This window comes from Calliphora vicina, chromosome 3 (assembly GCF_958450345.1).
Source record: "Calliphora vicina chromosome 3, idCalVici1.1, whole genome shotgun sequence".
NCBI classification, from domain to species: domain Eukaryota; kingdom Metazoa; phylum Arthropoda; class Insecta; order Diptera; family Calliphoridae; genus Calliphora; species Calliphora vicina.
This window is the reverse complement of record NC_088782.1, coordinates 16654085-16672725: the sequence shown is the minus strand read 5'-3', so window position 1 is coordinate 16672725 and position 18641 is coordinate 16654085. Positions and strand designations below refer to the sequence as shown.

The following is an 18641-nucleotide window of genomic DNA, read 5'->3' as shown; positions in this document are numbered from 1 at the left end:
AAGTTGTTTTCGTTCCGGCCCCAAATGACAAGTTTTTCGTTACTGATCGGTAACTTTTTTTGGTGCAAATGTATCGACTTTCGTTTTCGGTGCCGATTACGGTGTATGCGGAAACGTAGCTTTACTTGTTGATTATTGGATATGACTTAAAAATGCAGGATTTGCAATAGATAACGTATCTGGTAAACGTTAAAATATGTCATGTATTCTCACATCGTTATTGTCGTGCTTCGAAAATGTCGTTTGGGAAGTTTTGCTTTACCTCTTTAATTTGAAAGTGCCGGTGAAGCACACTGCTTGGTCAACAAAGCTTATGGTGAATGTGTTCCAACGGTTTCCACATACGAGAGATGGTGTGTGCGGTTCAGAAGTGGTGATTTTGACATGGAAGACAAATATCGCCCAGGCCAGCCAACCAACAGAGTTAACACCAAAGCCAAATATCCATGAGGCTAAGGTTATGCTCTGTATTTGGTGGGACAAAAAGATTCCTATCTATTATGAGCTGCCGAAATCAGGCTAGACCATCACAGGGAACATATACCGAATGCAACTCAATCGTTTGAAACGAGCATTGGCGGGAAAACGCCCAGAATATGCTGCTAGTCATGAAACCGTAATATTCCATCATGACAACTCTCGGCCACATGTTGCAGTACCTTTTAAAATGTATTTAGAATAAAGTGGTCCTGACCTTGACCCATCCGACAACTATTTAAATCGATCGATGCAGAACGCTCTCTCTGTGATACTCTTCACTTTGGAACTGATTATCCGAAATTGGCTTGATTGGAGCTTGAGTTCAAAATAAAATCATTTTTTTTTGGCACAGAATCAATATGTTGCCAGAAAGATCGGAAAAGGTCATGGCTAACAATGACCAATACACTGAATTAATTTATATGTCTCAAATAAAAACTAAAAATTTTAAAAAATTCCGAATTTTTAAGTCATACACCCAATATTTCCATTAGAAAATTATGGAATTTCATTGAGTGGACAGACAGTTATACCGAAGGATACTTCCATTTTGTTAAAAAAATATCAATGAATATAGACATTCAAAATACGATATTTTTAAGAAATATTTTATGGTATCAATTTATATTGCTGATATATTCATCATGGTCTCTTATTTAAATAATAATGTCTAAAATTTAGGGTTATGTAATTCAAAATATCCTATCTATATAAAATACTGTTATACACAAAATGCTTTATTAAAAAACTATTATACACAAGATTCTCTATAGAAAATGTTGTGTATAACTGTGAAATAACTTCTACATAAAAAAACTGAAAATTTGAAAAGCACGATCCTATCAAATTTTCCATGCCTGCATTCAAATATGGAAATGAGAGAGCAAGAGAGATATAGAGTTAGATTGAGTGTGTAAAATGTAAAATAATCACTATTATGAAGAAGCACTTTAATGTTGTGACATTGACATAACAAACGTTATATATCAACACCCAACCATGTTGAATAATAATAATAATAGACATTATTAACTATTGTGCCCCATATCAGCGACACACTCCCAAACACAACAACAAAAACTAACTGTGGTAAATTTTAACATTTTAAAAAAGGACCAAATATGAAGAGTTATATATTTTAACAAGACATTTTTGAAGAATTTCTTATAAAAAGTGAGTTAGAGTGGAAACATAAATAAATCACAGAATATGTGGTCATTAATGTCTACAATAGAATTTGTGGAGCCTTTTTTGTTTGAAGCAATTCTTAACCAACCCATGCCCTCAAATACATCCTTGTGTTTGTTTAGATAACAAAACAGCAAAATGTCTTAACAATGTTTCCGGTTTTTAGTTTCCTTTTTTGTTTGTTTGTTTTTGCCTTCTTTGCTGTTTTACGCCTTCTTTTCGGTTATTTATCAAAAAATGTATGTGCATGTCCTTTCGGAGCTGTCAAATTTTTCCTGTGCTCTAGATTTTTTGAATAATTTTAACAATATAAATTTTAATGTTTGATTGTAAACAAACATAAATAAATTGTAGAAAGGGTTTTGCAATTTGACTTTCATTCTCATCAACTGCTGATGACTATGATGGATTGATTATCTTTTATCGTAGTGTTGTTAAATATTTAATTTTTTAATAAAATGTTAGATTTACTTACTTGCTAAAACCCCTGTACACTGTGGCATATGAACCCTCTCCTAAAGGTTCCAATTTAACGTAGGCATCCTGTTTACCGAACGGTGAATCACCCTGTAATGAGAAATTAATTTAAAAGGAAATTTAATACAATTTTCAGGAATGGAATTATAAATATTTGTTCGGTATTAAAATAATAATACCTTAGAGTACAAAATTAATTAATTTCTTTAAAAAAACTGTTACACACATAGAATTATAGAATATAAACAAAAGTTTCTAAAAAAAATACAGTTACACACAAAATTTTCTATAGAAAAAACTGTTAAAAAATTTGACCTTTGACCTTCACGATTTAAGGGTTAACGTTTTCCGATTTTAGTAAAAGTTTCAGAGTATATTTAGAATTATCTGGACTATAATATTCTGGATAAGTTTTGCTTAAAATTTATAAGAGTAAGGAAATAGAGCTCATTCGCTTAAAAATTGCCAAATAATTGGTTTTTCTCGAAAATTTCAAAATTTAAATTTGACCTTTGACCTTCACGATTTAAGGGTTAACGTTTTCCGATTTTAGTAAAAGTTTCAGAGTATATTTAGAATTATCTGGACTATAATATTCTGGATAAGTTTTGCTTAAAATTTATAAGAGTAAGGAAATAGAGCTCATTCGCTTAAAAATTGCCAAATAATTGGTTTTTCTCGAAAATTTCAAAATTTAAATCGCAGGTATTGTAAAACTATAAGAGATATTTTCATAATTTTTTTACATTTTTATTCCCTATTATATTCTTAATAAATCCCAATGAGATGATCAAAAAATTATGAAATTTGTTTAACAAAATTATTAAAAATTTTAAAATGGAGTTTTGAAACAGCCGTTAAAAAATTTTATTTTTTTGTTCATACCTAAGAATAGGTTAACGGTATCCTACGAAGACAAAAACTCATATACAAATAAATATGTACAAATTTTAAGTAAAAATTAGCTTATATTTTAATATTTATCAAAATATGTTAATTTTGTTCCTACCTTTCTTGTTCTTGCCTGGCGATTTTTTAATAACTTTAAAATTTTTTGACCAATTTCTGTTTTTTATGTCTCATTAGAACGACAATTGCGTACACATTTCTATTCTTTTAAATTAAATTGGAAAAGTTATTTTTTAATGGCAAAATTTTTACAAAAACTGAAAAAAAATGCATTTTTTCCCCTTGTAAATGCATCTCAAAACTTCAGAGGGCTTGCGGCACGTCTTAACCCCAACCGATTTATCTAAAATTTTTTCAGGATGATTTTTTTACTAATGTTCACCAAACTGGGGGGTGATGGCCAAAATCCAACTTTCGTTTATTAAGGGCCACCCTACTGGCCACACATGGAATGATTTGTTCGCCTGATTTGTGATTGAAAATTTCAATTACTTGTGATTTTGTACGCGCACAGCCCCATTAACAAGTTGAACACGAACAAATCGCCCGTGTGTGAGCAGCTTAACCAAAAAAGAGTTATGCACAACATTTGCCAAAAAAAAAATTCTACAGAAAAAGCCGTTACTACACAAAAATTACTATATACAAAACTGTTATACTGAAAATTTTATAGAGAAAAACTGTTATACACAAAAATGTGGAAAGAAAAAACTGTTATACACAAAATTATATTTAAAAAAAACTGTTATAAAGATAATTTTCTATAAAAAAAACTGTTATACACAAAATTTTCCAAGGAAAAAAATCGAAGACTTTGCCTTAATAGTTGTTAAAATTAGAACAGAAAACTTTGCCATTAAAAAAAATAATATAAAAACAAGTAAGAGTGCTATATTCGGCTGTGCCGAATCTTATATACCCTTCACCAAATTATACTTCAAAATTTTAAATATTTTTAGGTAACAAAATTTAATTTTTTTCCAGTTGTTTTTTGAATTTTTTGAAAAAAAAAAATTTTCGATTGTTATTTTAAATTTAATTATTTTTTTTTTAAATTTAAAATTTTTTTTTTTAAATTTAAAATTTTTTTTTTTAAATTTTAAAATTTTTTTTTTTTTAATTTTAAAAATTTTTTTTTTTAAATTTTAAATTTTTTTTTTGTTTTTTCAAATTTTTTTTTTTTTTTAAAAAATTCGGGTTCAAAATTTTTTTCCCGATTTTGACCCATTGTAGGTCCAACTTACTATGGTCTTATATACGTCGTTGCAAATGTCTTTGAAATATCTATCATTAGATATCCATATTGTCTATATTAATGTCTTAGTAATCCAGATATAGGTAAAAAATAGGTCAAAAATAGAGATTGTCTTGGTTTTTTCCTCATATCTCAGCCATTTGTGGACCGATTTTGCTGATTTTAAATAGCAAAATTCTCGAAAGCATGTCTGACCGAATTATTGAAGATTTGGATCCCGAAGATATCTGGGGTCTTCAGAAAACTGATTTCAACAGACAGACAGACAGACAGACAGACAGACAGACGGACATGGCTTAATCGACTCCGCTATCTATAAGGATCCAGAATATATATACTTTATAGGGTCGGAAATGAAAAATGTAGAAATTACAAACGGAATGACAAACTTATATATACCCTTCTCACGAAGCTGAAGGGTATAATTACTTACTAAACTAAATTTTCATGGATTACTGAAAAGCGTTAATTCTAGAGCAAAAACCGCATAATTTGCAATCAGTGTTGCAAACTATTTATGAAAACATAAATAATATTGTTTGTTTCGTTGTCCACAAAACCATTGAAATTTATTTATTCATCGGAACACTCAATGCTCAAGATCACGAAGATCCGAACAAAGGGTCCCATCAGGAAAAAGTAAAAAGAGATAAAATTTTTGTTTCAAACTTAAATACACACTGCACAAATAAAATTATTTATACAAAACTAAAAACAAACACACTGGGAATTGCAAAATACAGAATTGCTAAAAATAGTCACGAACAAAATGAAATGAAAACAAAGTTTTTGTTGTTTGTATTTTTTTTTTTTTGCTCTCTGTTCAGCCAAAGTAAAGTAAAGCAAAACAAAAAAGTGGTTGAAAATACACAAACAACAACGTACATATAAAAGTGTAAGTACGTGTGTCAGAGGTTCCAAAACATTTTACTTTTTGGTTAGGGGTTTAGAAATTGAATTTTTCAAATAAAAAATAATTATACATATAATTATTTTATATAAAAAAAAACTTCTTTCTGAAAATTCTAATATAGAATAAACAAGTAAGAGAGCTACATTCGGCTGTGCCGGATCTTATCCCTTTAATGCATATTGTTGCCAATTGTCTACATTCCAGTTTCACTTAATTTTAGACGAACATAAGCTTGATACTAATTCAGATTCTCCTTCAGCAAAAATCAAATGGATCACTAACAGTTTCAGCTAAAGAAATTCTAAATCAAACTAAGCTAAAGAAAATATAATAAATAAAAATCAACTAAATATTTGATACTTTATAGAAAAATAAAAGTAAAAATCATGCATTTAAGTTATATACTAGGGTATTCAATTAATCGGGTTTCTGGTTTAATCGGTTAACCGAGCAAATAATTAATCGGGGTTTAGATTTATTCGGTTAATAATCGGTTAATTTAAAATTATTAACCACGAATTTTGTGAACAAAAACATAAAAAACAAACAAAATATACACAGAAAAAAGTTTCAACATAAATATTATGATTTGATTTGATTGATTTCAATTCATAACATTTATAAATAATTTCCTAAATATTAAGATTTTTTCATATTTTATGTTTTCAAATTAAATCTAAGGGGATGATATGTTTAATGTTTATGTATATTTTATTATATTTAATGATGTTTTTTAAGTTTCAGATATTGTTGATTCATCTTAAAATATTTACCAATATATGGCTATTATGCAAATAGTAATAAATTAATTCATTAGATAATGCAATTATGATGCAACTTATTATAAAATATTATGAAATTTATGCAAAAAAAAAGCTAAAATATCCGTCATGAACAATTTTATAGTAAGGAGTGAGATCGAAAAATTCTTAACATACATATATGTTTATAAAAAAGAAACCACTAAACTTACAGCTTTAATTTTTTTTTTATTTGATTGAAATTATTATTACAATTTACAAAAAAAATTATTTTTATAGTTTTAATCACTAGTGATGAAATTTTGAACCTTTTTCGGAAACCCTTCCATTAACGTTTTTATAGTGCTTTCTGTCACTTTGCTCGAACATGTAGTCCATCTCCGTTTAAAATCTACCACACTTTTGGACACCTTTTTTGTACTCTTCAATTCTCTTTTAACAAGAGCCCAATATCTCTCCACTGGCCTTAGCTCCGGGCAGTTTGGAGGATTTGCCTCTCTTGGTACAAATACCACATTATTGTTCTTGTACCACTCAAGGGCTTGTTTGCCATAGTGACAGGATGCCAAGTCAGGCCAAAAATAAGTGGACACATTATGAAGTCTTATGAATGGAAGCAGCCTTTTTTGTAAACATTCCTTGATGTAAATTTCGGTATTTATAGAGCCCGTTGTAACAAATGAGTGGCTTCTTTTGCCGCAACTGCATATTGCTTGCCATACCAAGAACTTTCTGGGAAATTTTGTCTGCTTTTGGGTCCTAAACTTTTCTTCAACATTCCCTCGAGCATCAGCAACATAAAATTTTTGACCTGGAAGTTGCGAAAAATCTGCCAGAACATACGTTTCGTCATCCATTATGCAGCAAGAATATTTTTTTATAAAACTTGACTTCAATTTCCGTGCTCTGTTTTTGGCCTCTAAATTTTTAGTAGCGTTCCTGTCAGGAACTTTTTGAGCCTTGTATGTTTTTAAACCTGCATTAGCTTTAACTTTTCGTACCAAATAGTCCGAGCACTGAGCTAACCGGGCTGCTTTCCTACCGGATGTGTTGGGAGCTCTTTTGAAAATGCGTTCTATTTTTTTGGCTTTAGAAACATCATGTGGACCATTCCTTCTACCTGAACCAGGTTTTCTATCAACTGACAAGTTCTCCCGGTACTGTTTAATAACATTGGAAACAGTTTGACGGCAGACCTTTGTATGCTTGGCCAACTTTTTGTAAGACCAAGTTGGGTTTTGTTGAAAATATTTAATAATTTCAGTACGCACTTTTTTCTGGTCACTCATTTTAATCAGATTAACAAAAAAATTAATATAATTGACATTACACATAATAACTGACATGTTTTTCAAAGGTAACTTGATCAAAAAAAAATTCAAATAATACTTGGGTTAAAAAATGTAATGAAAAACGTGTGTTAAGAATTTTTCGATCTCACTCCTTATTTATGAACATGTTCTTATTCTGAATGAAAAAGTTTGGGAAAAAAAGTCATGTTCGATTAATAATATTTATTACAAAATTCATTCCAATTATGAATTCTTTTTTCTGTGTAGGATTTTAGTGAGATCTTCTGAAATAATCTTTTAAATAAGAAAATATTTTAATTTTTTTCATTTTAAACGATTTTGTTTTTAGATTTAATTAAACTTGACTCGGAAAAAACTCTCTCGCTGATTGTAGATGTTGGAGAAATTGAAAGCATGATAAAGAATATCCAATATCTCAGTTTTTTTTAGTTTTTTCTATACCATTGGTGTCCTTTTTGGATTGTTTTAGATATTCTTTAAGTTCGGTACATGTAAATACAAACAAAGTTTCAAATACATGTAAATTAAATATATCAGTTGTTATTCTCACTAAACATTTTTCTTGGATGTTCGAAAAAATATATAATTTTAATTTGAAATTTGTATTTGAATTGAAATGGAAAAATAAATACAAAAACTATGTTAAGTGCAAAAAAAAGGAATTTCGGTTAATCGACACAAATTAATCGGTTTATTTGTTATTTGAAAATCGGCAATTTTAAATTATTCGAACAGTTAACCGTCAAAAATTAATCGGTTAACCGATTAACGGTTAATCGATTGAATACCCTATTATATACCCTTCACCAAATTATACTTCAAAATAAAAATCTTAAATATTTTTAGGTAAAATAATTTATTTTTTTTTTCCAAAAAATGTTTCGAATATTTTTTTAAAAATTTTTTAAATTTAAAAAAAAAACATTTTTTTTGATTTTATTTTTTTTTTTTAATATTTAGCAAAAAAAAACTTTTTGTAAAACTTTGATATCATTTTTAAAAATATTGATTTATTTTGTAGAAAATTGTAGCATTTGTCAATATTTTGTAAAAGATATAAAATAATTGCATAAAGATAGAGCTTTAAGAATCCAAAAATGTAAGATTTCCAAGGATTTAATACACAATTCTTAACATATTTCTTATTAAGGTCCACAAAATTGAAATAGGTTGGCAAAACAATAAGGATTCAGTTTTAATATTAGTATTTAAGGGTAGATGTAAACAAATAATGTAAATTAGACACCAAAGTATTGTTTCTTATGATAGGAATGAAATTACACTTGAAATTTTTCTTACGAAATATGACTTTACACATGAAATTGTCTATAGAAATTAATATAATGACCGTAACTTCAACAAATATATTTGTATCTACGGTGTAAAATACCCAGCAGATAAATTTAACTAAAAGGTAACTTGACATTAATTTCAAATCAATATCTACGGGTAAAAATTACCAAATATTTTTACTCCATAAGTAACTAAGCCCTGATAGATATCTATTTGTTGAAATTACGGGCATAAGTAGACCTTTTTCATTCAATAAAAATTTAATATAAACCGGTTAACAGGTTTTTTTTAATGACAAAACCGGAAACTGTTTTTTTGATATAGTGTTTCTATAAAATTGGAAGAACTTTTACAGCTAAAAATTATAAAATTTCTACAAAAACTACAATTATACTGAAATCTCTTAAGAAAACCTTTTTCTTGATAATATTTTGATTCTAAAATATTTGGGGTGCTTTTAAAAAAAGTTTGAGAATCCCTTGCTATAAGTATTGCAAATAAAAGCAAACTCCTTTAAATATGCAATGGAATTTTTTACTTTATTTTATATTTTCAAAACACTCAAACCAAAACTGTGTGCTAAAAGTACAATTCAAGGGTAAAATTTTTAAATAAACAATAGCAAACATTGAAAATGTTAATTAATTACTAATTTATTTAATTATATTTATTTATAAAAAAATTATTAATACTTACACCAAATGCACTGAAACGTTTACGACGCGGATGAGGATCTTGTTTATTAAGAAAGACTTCGGATTTAGGTCTGGGTGGTTTCTTGGGACGCATTATGACGCGTGTCTCCTCTCTAATATCATCATCTAACAATTTACTATCGGACGAAACGGACAACTGTCTTTGGACACGATCATGGTGATCGGTGCTATCTGTGCTACGCCAGTCTAAAAAGAAATAAAAGAAAATCAGGAATTTAGAGATTTTTATTTCAAGTTGTACAGAAAAATATTAAAATACATATTTTAAATGCGCTGTTCAATTTATGTTTTCAATACACAATAATAAAATAAAGTTTAACCTTTTTGTAAAAATTTCCAAATTTATAGAGTTTGGCAAAAAGTTGTTCTTATACATACTTTTTATTTAGTTTTATTTTAATTTTTTTTTGTTTTTAGTGGATTGCTGTCTAAAGTTTTCAAGTATTGTAGTAAATAGTTCAAGGATAATTTATTGTAAGTTGTAATGCTCCTTGAAACAAACCATTACAACAACAAAACATTTTGAGTGACACAAACATTTCCCAAAAAGAAAGCGAGAAAACATAAAAGACCAACCGACAAACTTCTTCTAACCATGTTTTGTGTTCTGAAGATCTTGTTCTTTTCAGCGATAAAAGCACAAGAACAGCAAACAAAAAAACAAAAGTGTCAACAAAAGAAAAACTACTTCCGCTTTCTTTGCAAAGCTAAAGGATTTGTTTTCTAAGTACAAGAAAATAGCAAGCATTTAAATCACTTATATAGAGTTAACACATTTTCTTTTAACGCTTTGTTAAAGCAGCAAAAGAAACACTACTTGTGTTGAATAACAGCAAAAAAAAAACTACAGATTGTGTTATAATATAAATAAATGATTTTAAAGCATCCCTTTTGTTAAACAAAATTATTCAGGCAGTTTTTCTCACTTCTCAAAAAAATAAAATAAAAATCGCATAATCCACTTCTTACACCTCATGTTACTCAAACAGCCTCAAGTCATAAAATTTCAACAATTTTGTTTTAAAAATGAAAATAAAATCTCTATTGTTTCCAACACTCGAACGTGAAATTTCCATTAACGGAACGAACAAAAAAATTACGGTTTAATAAAAAAAAAAACATAACTACAATCAAATGTTCTGTACTGGCCCCGCCAACACTGTGAAAAAGTAGCTTAAAAATACACCTGGCCTCAGGGCATCAAATTACCACCAACCACTTCACCATTTGCTCTACCCCCATAATGTACACAGTTCATACAAACACTCCCCCTTGTATACAATGATTTTTATTTTACATTTCGCCTCTTCCCATAATTCTGTTACACCAGAGTTTATGATTCACAGTTCATAACTAATGCATCACAACTACTGCTATAGTGCCACTGCCTGCCTTATTTTCAGCCCCTCCAACTACAAATATTAACTTTATTTTTCCCAATGCGTGTGAATATAAAAATGAAATTAATTTCATTTTATTATTTAATACTTGTTGTGTTATTTTTTTTTATTGTCCCCTGGCTAGATATATAAAGAATAACTATAAAAAAACAACATTTGTTAAAATTTAATTCGGTTGTGCCGAATCTTATATACCCACCACCAATAGAATACGGAAGCGGACCTTATATGGGAGCTATGGTCAATTATGAGCTGATCTTCATAAAATTCTGTACGAGGATTTTTGTATTTAAGTGGATTATTTACATCAAATTTAAACTTCATTGCAATGTTTATAAGAGATTTGTGCGAATTTATGTGATTTTCGGAAGCAGTCCTTATATGAGTGCTATGGCGAATTATGGGCCGATTTTCGAAAAATTCGGTATGACAATTTTTATGTTGATTTTGAACTTTATATGGATTTTATAAGTGATATACATACATACATATATGTGAATTTAAGGGATTTTCGGAAGTGTTCAATATATGGAAGCTATAATGGGGATTTTTTAAGTCGAATGTCAACTTCATAACCATGTTTATAAGAAATTTATGCATATTTAAGAGTGGACCTTTTGGAAACTACGATAAATTTAAGCCGACCTTCAAAAACTGGATGTTGTCTTACATTTTGCTCCATAACTTTGGTTCTACTTGACTGATTTTGCCATTTTCAATACCAAACATTTCTGATTAAGAACAAATATTTGTGGACAATTTTAACCGCCTAAGTCCTTCTCTAGAAGCCCTTATCATACCTTCAACAGACAGACGGACGTGAATAGCTAAATCATCTTAGAATTTTATAAGGACCCAGAATATATATACTTATGTGGGTCTACAATGAATATTTTCTATGTGTTACAAATGGAAAGAATAAATCATTATAACCGCCGCCACTTTTCGAGGTGGTTATAAAAATATTTAGATGAAAGTCAACACTTGCTGTGAGACTGACACGATTATATTTAGGAGGGTATTAATGCTAATGCTCCCCACTAGTTAGGGAAACTTCAGCTTTTAAACATGACACTGAACTCAAACCAAAAGAGTACTTTTTTAAATAGAAATACGTAAATTATTTTTATGCACTCCTTCCATATATGTAGCATAAGTTAAAAAGAAGACGAAATACGTTTTATGTTATAATTGTTAATCCATGTCACCATGAATAATGAATATACTCAAAAGAGTATTCGGAAATATTTTGAGAAAAACTTTTGTTGGGCGGATGTCAAATTTGAAGTTGACGAGAATTTTGAATTCCCATTTACAGTCAAATCTTTTCAATTTGATCAAATGGTTTAAACTTGATTTGAATTAGTTAAGAGATTTCTAGAAAAAATTCAAAACTATTTATACCAATTAACCATATTCTTCGATTCTAGAAATTGTAAGAGTTCAGACAATAGCTACACAGAGAAAACAGGTTTGTAGTAGCGTTCTAAAGTACAGTCTTATTAACGATCTATAAGTGACTTTAGATTTTTAATACAAAAATCTATATTTGGTGGGAAATGAGAGTGATCACAGATTATTGTCCTTTTTCCTCTAGGACCTCTTATTAAAGATCTATGAGTGATTTTAGATTTTTCATACAAAAATCTATATTTGGTGGGAAATATGAGTGATCACAGATTATTGTCCCTTTTCCTCTAGGATCTCTTATTAACGATTTAAGAGTATTTTTCGATTTTTTATATAAAAATCGATATTTGGTGGGATATATGAGTGATCACAGATTATTGTCATTTTTCCTCTAGGATTTCTTATTAAAGATCTATGAGTGATTTTAGATTTTTCATATAAAAATCTATATTTAGTGGGAATTATGAGTGATCCCAAATTATTGCCCTGTTTCATCTAGGACCTCTTATTAACGATCTATGAGTGATTTTAGATTTTTCACAATAATATCAATATTTGGTGGGAAATATGAGTGATCACAGATTATTGCCTTTTTTCTCTAGGACCTCTTATTACCGATATATGAGTGATTTTAGATTTCTCGTATAAATATCGATATTTGGTAGGAAATATGAGTGATCATAGATTATTTCCCTTTTTCCCCTAGGACCTTTTATTACCGATATATGAGTGATTTTAGATTTCTCGTATAAATATCGATATTTGGTAGGAAATATGAGTGATCACAGATTATTGCCCTTTTTCCTCTAGGATCTCTTACTAACGATATATGACTGATTTTAGATTTTTCACCAAAATATCGATATTTGGTAAGAAATATGAGTGATCACAGATTATTGCCCTTTTTCCTCTATGACCTCTTATTAGCAATATGAGAGTGATTTTAGATTTTTCATATAAAAATCTATATTTAGTGGGAATTATGAGTGATCCCAAATTATTGCCCTGTTTCATCTAGGACCTCTTATTAACGATCTATGAGTGATTTTAGATTTTTAATATAAAAATTGATATTTGGAAATGTTATCACAGATTATTATCCTTTTTCCTTAACGATTTGAGTGATTTTAGATTTTTCATATAATTTCAACAATTTTGTTTTAAAAATGAAAATAAAATCTCTATTGTTTCCAACACTCGAACGTGAAATTTCCATTAACGGAACGAACAAAAAAATTACGGTTTAATAAAAAAAAAAACATAACTACAATCAAATGTTCTGTACTGGCCCCGCCAACACTGTGAAAAAGTAGCTTAAAAATACACCTGGCCTCAGGGCATCAAATTACCACCAACCACTTCACCATTTGCTCTACCCCCATAATGTACACAGTTCATACAAACACTCCCCCTTGTATACAATGATTTTTATTTTACATTTCGCCTCTTCCCATAATTCTGTTACACCAGAGTTTATGATTCACAGTTCATAACTAATGCATCACAACTACTGCTATAGTGCCACTGCCTGCCTTATTTTCAGCCCCTCCAACTACAAATATTAACTTTATTTTTCCCAATGCGTGTGAATATAAAAATGAAATTAATTTCATTTTATTATTTAATACTTGTTGTGTTATTTTTTTTTATTGTCCCCTGGCTAGATATATAAAGAATAACTATAAAAAAACAACATTTGTTAAAATTTAATTCGGTTGTGCCGAATCTTATATACCCACCACCAATAGAATACGGAAGCGGACCTTATATGGGAGCTATGGTCAATTATGAGCTGATCTTCATAAAATTCTGTACGAGGATTTTTGTATTTAAGTGGATTATTTACATCAAATTTAAACTTCATTGCAATGTTTATAAGAGATTTGTGCGAATTTATGTGATTTTCGGAAGCAGTCCTTATATGAGTGCTATGGCGAATTATGGGCCGATTTTCGAAAAATTCGGTATGACAATTTTTATGTTGATTTTGAACTTTATATGGATTTTATAAGTGATATACATACATACATATATGTGAATTTAAGGGATTTTCGGAAGTGTTCAATATATGGAAGCTATAATGGGGATTTTTTAAGTCGAATGTCAACTTCATAACCATGTTTATAAGAAATTTATGCATATTTAAGAGTGGACCTTTTGGAAACTACGATAAATTTAAGCCGACCTTCAAAAACTGGATGTTGTCTTACATTTTGCTCCATAACTTTGGTTCTACTTGACTGATTTTGCCATTTTCAATACCAAACATTTCTGATTAAGAACAAATATTTGTGGACAATTTTAACCGCCTAAGTCCTTCTCTAGAAGCCCTTATCATACCTTCAACAGACAGACGGACGTGAATAGCTAAATCATCTTAGAATTTTATAAGGACCCAGAATATATATACTTATGTGGGTCTACAATGAATATTTTCTATGTGTTACAAATGGAAAGAATAAATCATTATAACCGCCGCCACTTTTCGAGGTGGTTATAAAAATATTTAGATGAAAGTCAACACTTGCTGTGAGACTGACACGATTATATTTAGGAGGGTATTAATGCTAATGCTCCCCACTAGTTAGGGAAACTTCAGCTTTTAAACATGACACTGAACTCAAACCAAAAGAGTACTTTTTTAAATAGAAATACGTAAATTATTTTTATGCACTCCTTCCATATATGTAGCATAAGTTAAAAAGAAGACGAAATACGTTTTATGTTATAATTGTTAATCCATGTCACCATGAATAATGAATATACTCAAAAGAGTATTCGGAAATATTTTGAGAAAAACTTTTGTTGGGCGGATGTCAAATTTGAAGTTGACGAGAATTTTGAATTCCCATTTACAGTCAAATCTTTTCAATTTGATCAAATGGTTTAAACTTGATTTGAATTAGTTAAGAGATTTCTAGAAAAAATTCAAAACTATTTATACCAATTAACCATATTCTTCGATTCTAGAAATTGTAAGAGTTCAGACAATAGCTACACAGAGAAAACAGGTTTGTAGTAGCGTTCTAAAGTACAGTCTTATTAACGATCTATAAGTGACTTTAGATTTTTAATACAAAAATCTATATTTGGTGGGAAATGAGAGTGATCACAGATTATTGTCCTTTTTCCTCTAGGACCTCTTATTAAAGATCTATGAGTGATTTTAGATTTTTCATACAAAAATCTATATTTGGTGGGAAATATGAGTGATCACAGATTATTGTCCCTTTTCCTCTAGGATCTCTTATTAACGATTTAAGAGTATTTTTCGATTTTTTATATAAAAATCGATATTTGGTGGGATATATGAGTGATCACAGATTATTGTCATTTTTCCTCTAGGATTTCTTATTAAAGATCTATGAGTGATTTTAGATTTTTCATATAAAAATCTATATTTAGTGGGAATTATGAGTGATCCCAAATTATTGCCCTGTTTCATCTAGGACCTCTTATTAACGATCTATGAGTGATTTTAGATTTTTCACAATAATATCAATATTTGGTGGGAAATATGAGTGATCACAGATTATTGCCTTTTTTCTCTAGGACCTCTTATTACCGATATATGAGTGATTTTAGATTTCTCGTATAAATATCGATATTTGGTAGGAAATATGAGTGATCATAGATTATTTCCCTTTTTCCCCTAGGACCTTTTATTACCGATATATGAGTGATTTTAGATTTCTCGTATAAATATCGATATTTGGTAGGAAATATGAGTGATCACAGATTATTGCCCTTTTTCCTCTAGGATCTCTTACTAACGATATATGACTGATTTTAGATTTTTCACCAAAATATCGATATTTGGTAAGAAATATGAGTGATCACAGATTATTGCCCTTTTTCCTCTATGACCTCTTATTAGCAATATGAGAGTGATTTTAGATTTTTCATATAAAAATCTATATTTAGTGGGAATTATGAGTGATCCCAAATTATTGCCCTGTTTCATCTAGGACCTCTTATTAACGATCTATGAGTGATTTTAGATTTTTAATATAAAAATTGATATTTGGAAATGTTATCACAGATTATTATCCTTTTTCCTTAACGATTTGAGTGATTTTAGATTTTTCATATAAAAAAGGGTGATCTATGACTGATTTCAGATTTTTCAACCAAACCCTCAACCCAAACGATATTAAGCCACACATATGCATAATTTCGATTAATTTGAATGTTGCAGCAAACCCGTAGGGGCCCTTTGTACTATATGGTTCAATAAAAAAAATAACTAACAAAAGAAAAAAACTGTGATTTCTATTTAACAGCAGCAAGTTTTAAGACGATCGGTTCATAATAGGCCTCATATATGGTACGGAGATCACTTAGTCGACTATTGAAGTGATTTAATGTCTAATAACGATATACCTTTTCCTTAAACTACCACTGATCTCCCACTTTCATTTGCAATTAAATTATGTTATTTAAAATTGAGCTGAATTAAAACCAGCACACAAATTAAACGAAAGAATACAAAAAATACTATCTATTGAATAAAATTCTTTTATAGGACAAATTTCAATTAAAAACAAATTTATATGAATTATTATAAATGCCCCAGAACAAATGAAAAATAAGTCAGCTGCAATTTTTTTTTCCATCCTTAATTGTATCTACAATACAAACGATGAAATGGAAAACGAGAGAAAAATACATTCATAATAATAATAAAAAAAAGAAATGTTCAATTTAATTTTCACGTAATTAAAAGTTTCAGGAAAAAAGTTGATAAAAACGGAAATTCTTTAACACATTTTGGAACACTGACATACTTTCAGTCGTCACCACACAATTGTATGCATGGATGGATGGATGAATGTGGATACATTTAAGGTTGTAATTATAGGTACACTAATGGCGTTTTTTTATTAATGGTACAAAAATAATAACAAGAAAAGCAGTTTTAAAAATGAGGCATTTCTAACCCTTTCATAAAATTGAAGGTGAAACATGTAGCATATTTTCGGGGTTTTAGGGCAACATTATTTGAATAGATCACGTTATATGGTAAGCGTAAGTACATTTTTTTCAGAAAAGAACACAAAGAAAGGTAAAAGGCAGAATATAGGCATCATTTATGTGTATTAGAACTGTATGTAACTGTCAGGACATAATGTTAGTTTAGATATGACAAATATTTACTCATGTTGTTAATATGTTGGATATTCATATATGAAATTTTAAAATGTGCCTATAATTATTTTAGCTGCCATAAGGAGGAGAATATCCACACAATATTTTGTTTTTTTAAGTTGCTAGTAAAAAAAAGTGTATGACACACCCAACCAGAAACGGATGCAGCAGTTATGTGATGATGTGATATTGTATTGGATGAAATGACTCCCTACATAATACTCGTTCATGAATATTTTATTTAAAATTTCTGAATTTAAACAATTCTTATTAAGCTTTTTTTTAAACTATAATAAAAATGCTTTAATTACTCTACGTTTTAAAATTAGTAGTTCATTACAGTGTAAAACAAGTAATAATGAAGTTTATGCCCCTAAACAAGTAATTTATTTAATTTTGTTTTAATATATTTTACAGAGAAAATAAAAAGTTGTAATTTCCCAGTTTTATGAATATTTAACTTCAACAGGGAGAACAATGCTACTTAATACAAACGGAAAAAGCAATAATAATAAAAATTTCTATTACAGTGGTCGGCACCGAACTTGCTACTTTACTAATTGCATTGAAATCAAAGATTCGAAATACTTAATTCTTAATTAAATTTTCAAAATCAAATTAAATTTTATCTCTTAGCCTTTCCGTTAAGGAATTCTTTATGAATTAATTCATAGGCTTAATTCCTTACGACTTTAAACGTATTGAATTCATTCTTTATATAATTAGTTCCTTTTCTTTAATTCAAATTCATTAAAAAATAGATTTAACCCTCTAATGCTTAAGCATGCCTCAAGGCACTCATCGCAAATATGCCAATTAATGCAAATATAACTGATTTTGCATTTCAAAAACTCATGTAACAGTTGCTAAAAAATGCACTTAAATTATTTTAAAAAGCTTTCAAAGTTTTTGAAATGAAATATCAGTTATATTTGCATTTATTGGCATTTTACGATGAGTGCCTTGAGGCATGCTTAAGCATTAGAGGGTTAAACATTTATTGAATGATAAAATTGTTCTTCAATTCAAATCTATTACAAAAACGGCTTTTAGAAAATTAGGTTGCAATTAATTTTGTAAATGAATAAAAGCAAAACAAAAACAAAACTGAATGAAGAAAAAATGTTTTAATTCAATTTGGATTAGATTTGAAATAACAACAATTTAAGCATTCCACCTTTATATTTTATTACGAATTAAAACCATTATGAATTAATTCAACAATGAATGAATTCTATTAAAATAAAGCTAAATAATTAGATTTTTTCGGGAATAGTTTTATGGAATGAATTGCTGATATTTACAATTCTGTATTAAAATTTTAGTTTAAGCTAGAATTTAATTAATTAATTCGAAGCTGATTTGAAACTGATTTGAA

The 18641-nt window shown here is 28.9% G+C and overlaps 1 protein-coding gene across 2 annotated transcripts in view; it reads right to left on the bottom strand.

Annotated features, from left to right (window-relative positions):
* Eip63E (cyclin dependent kinase Eip63E) overlaps positions 1-18641 on the bottom strand; it is a 528239-nt gene that overhangs the window by 33234 nt on the left and 476364 nt on the right. For both annotated transcript variants that reach the window (XM_065506488.1, XM_065506489.1), the window contains 2 exons: positions 9286-9491; positions 2144-2235 (listed from right to left, as the gene is read on the bottom strand). In XM_065506488.1, the coding sequence (XP_065362560.1) occupies positions 2144-2235; positions 9286-9491 (298 nt within the window). The remainder of the gene's footprint in view (positions 1-2143; positions 2236-9285; positions 9492-18641) is intronic.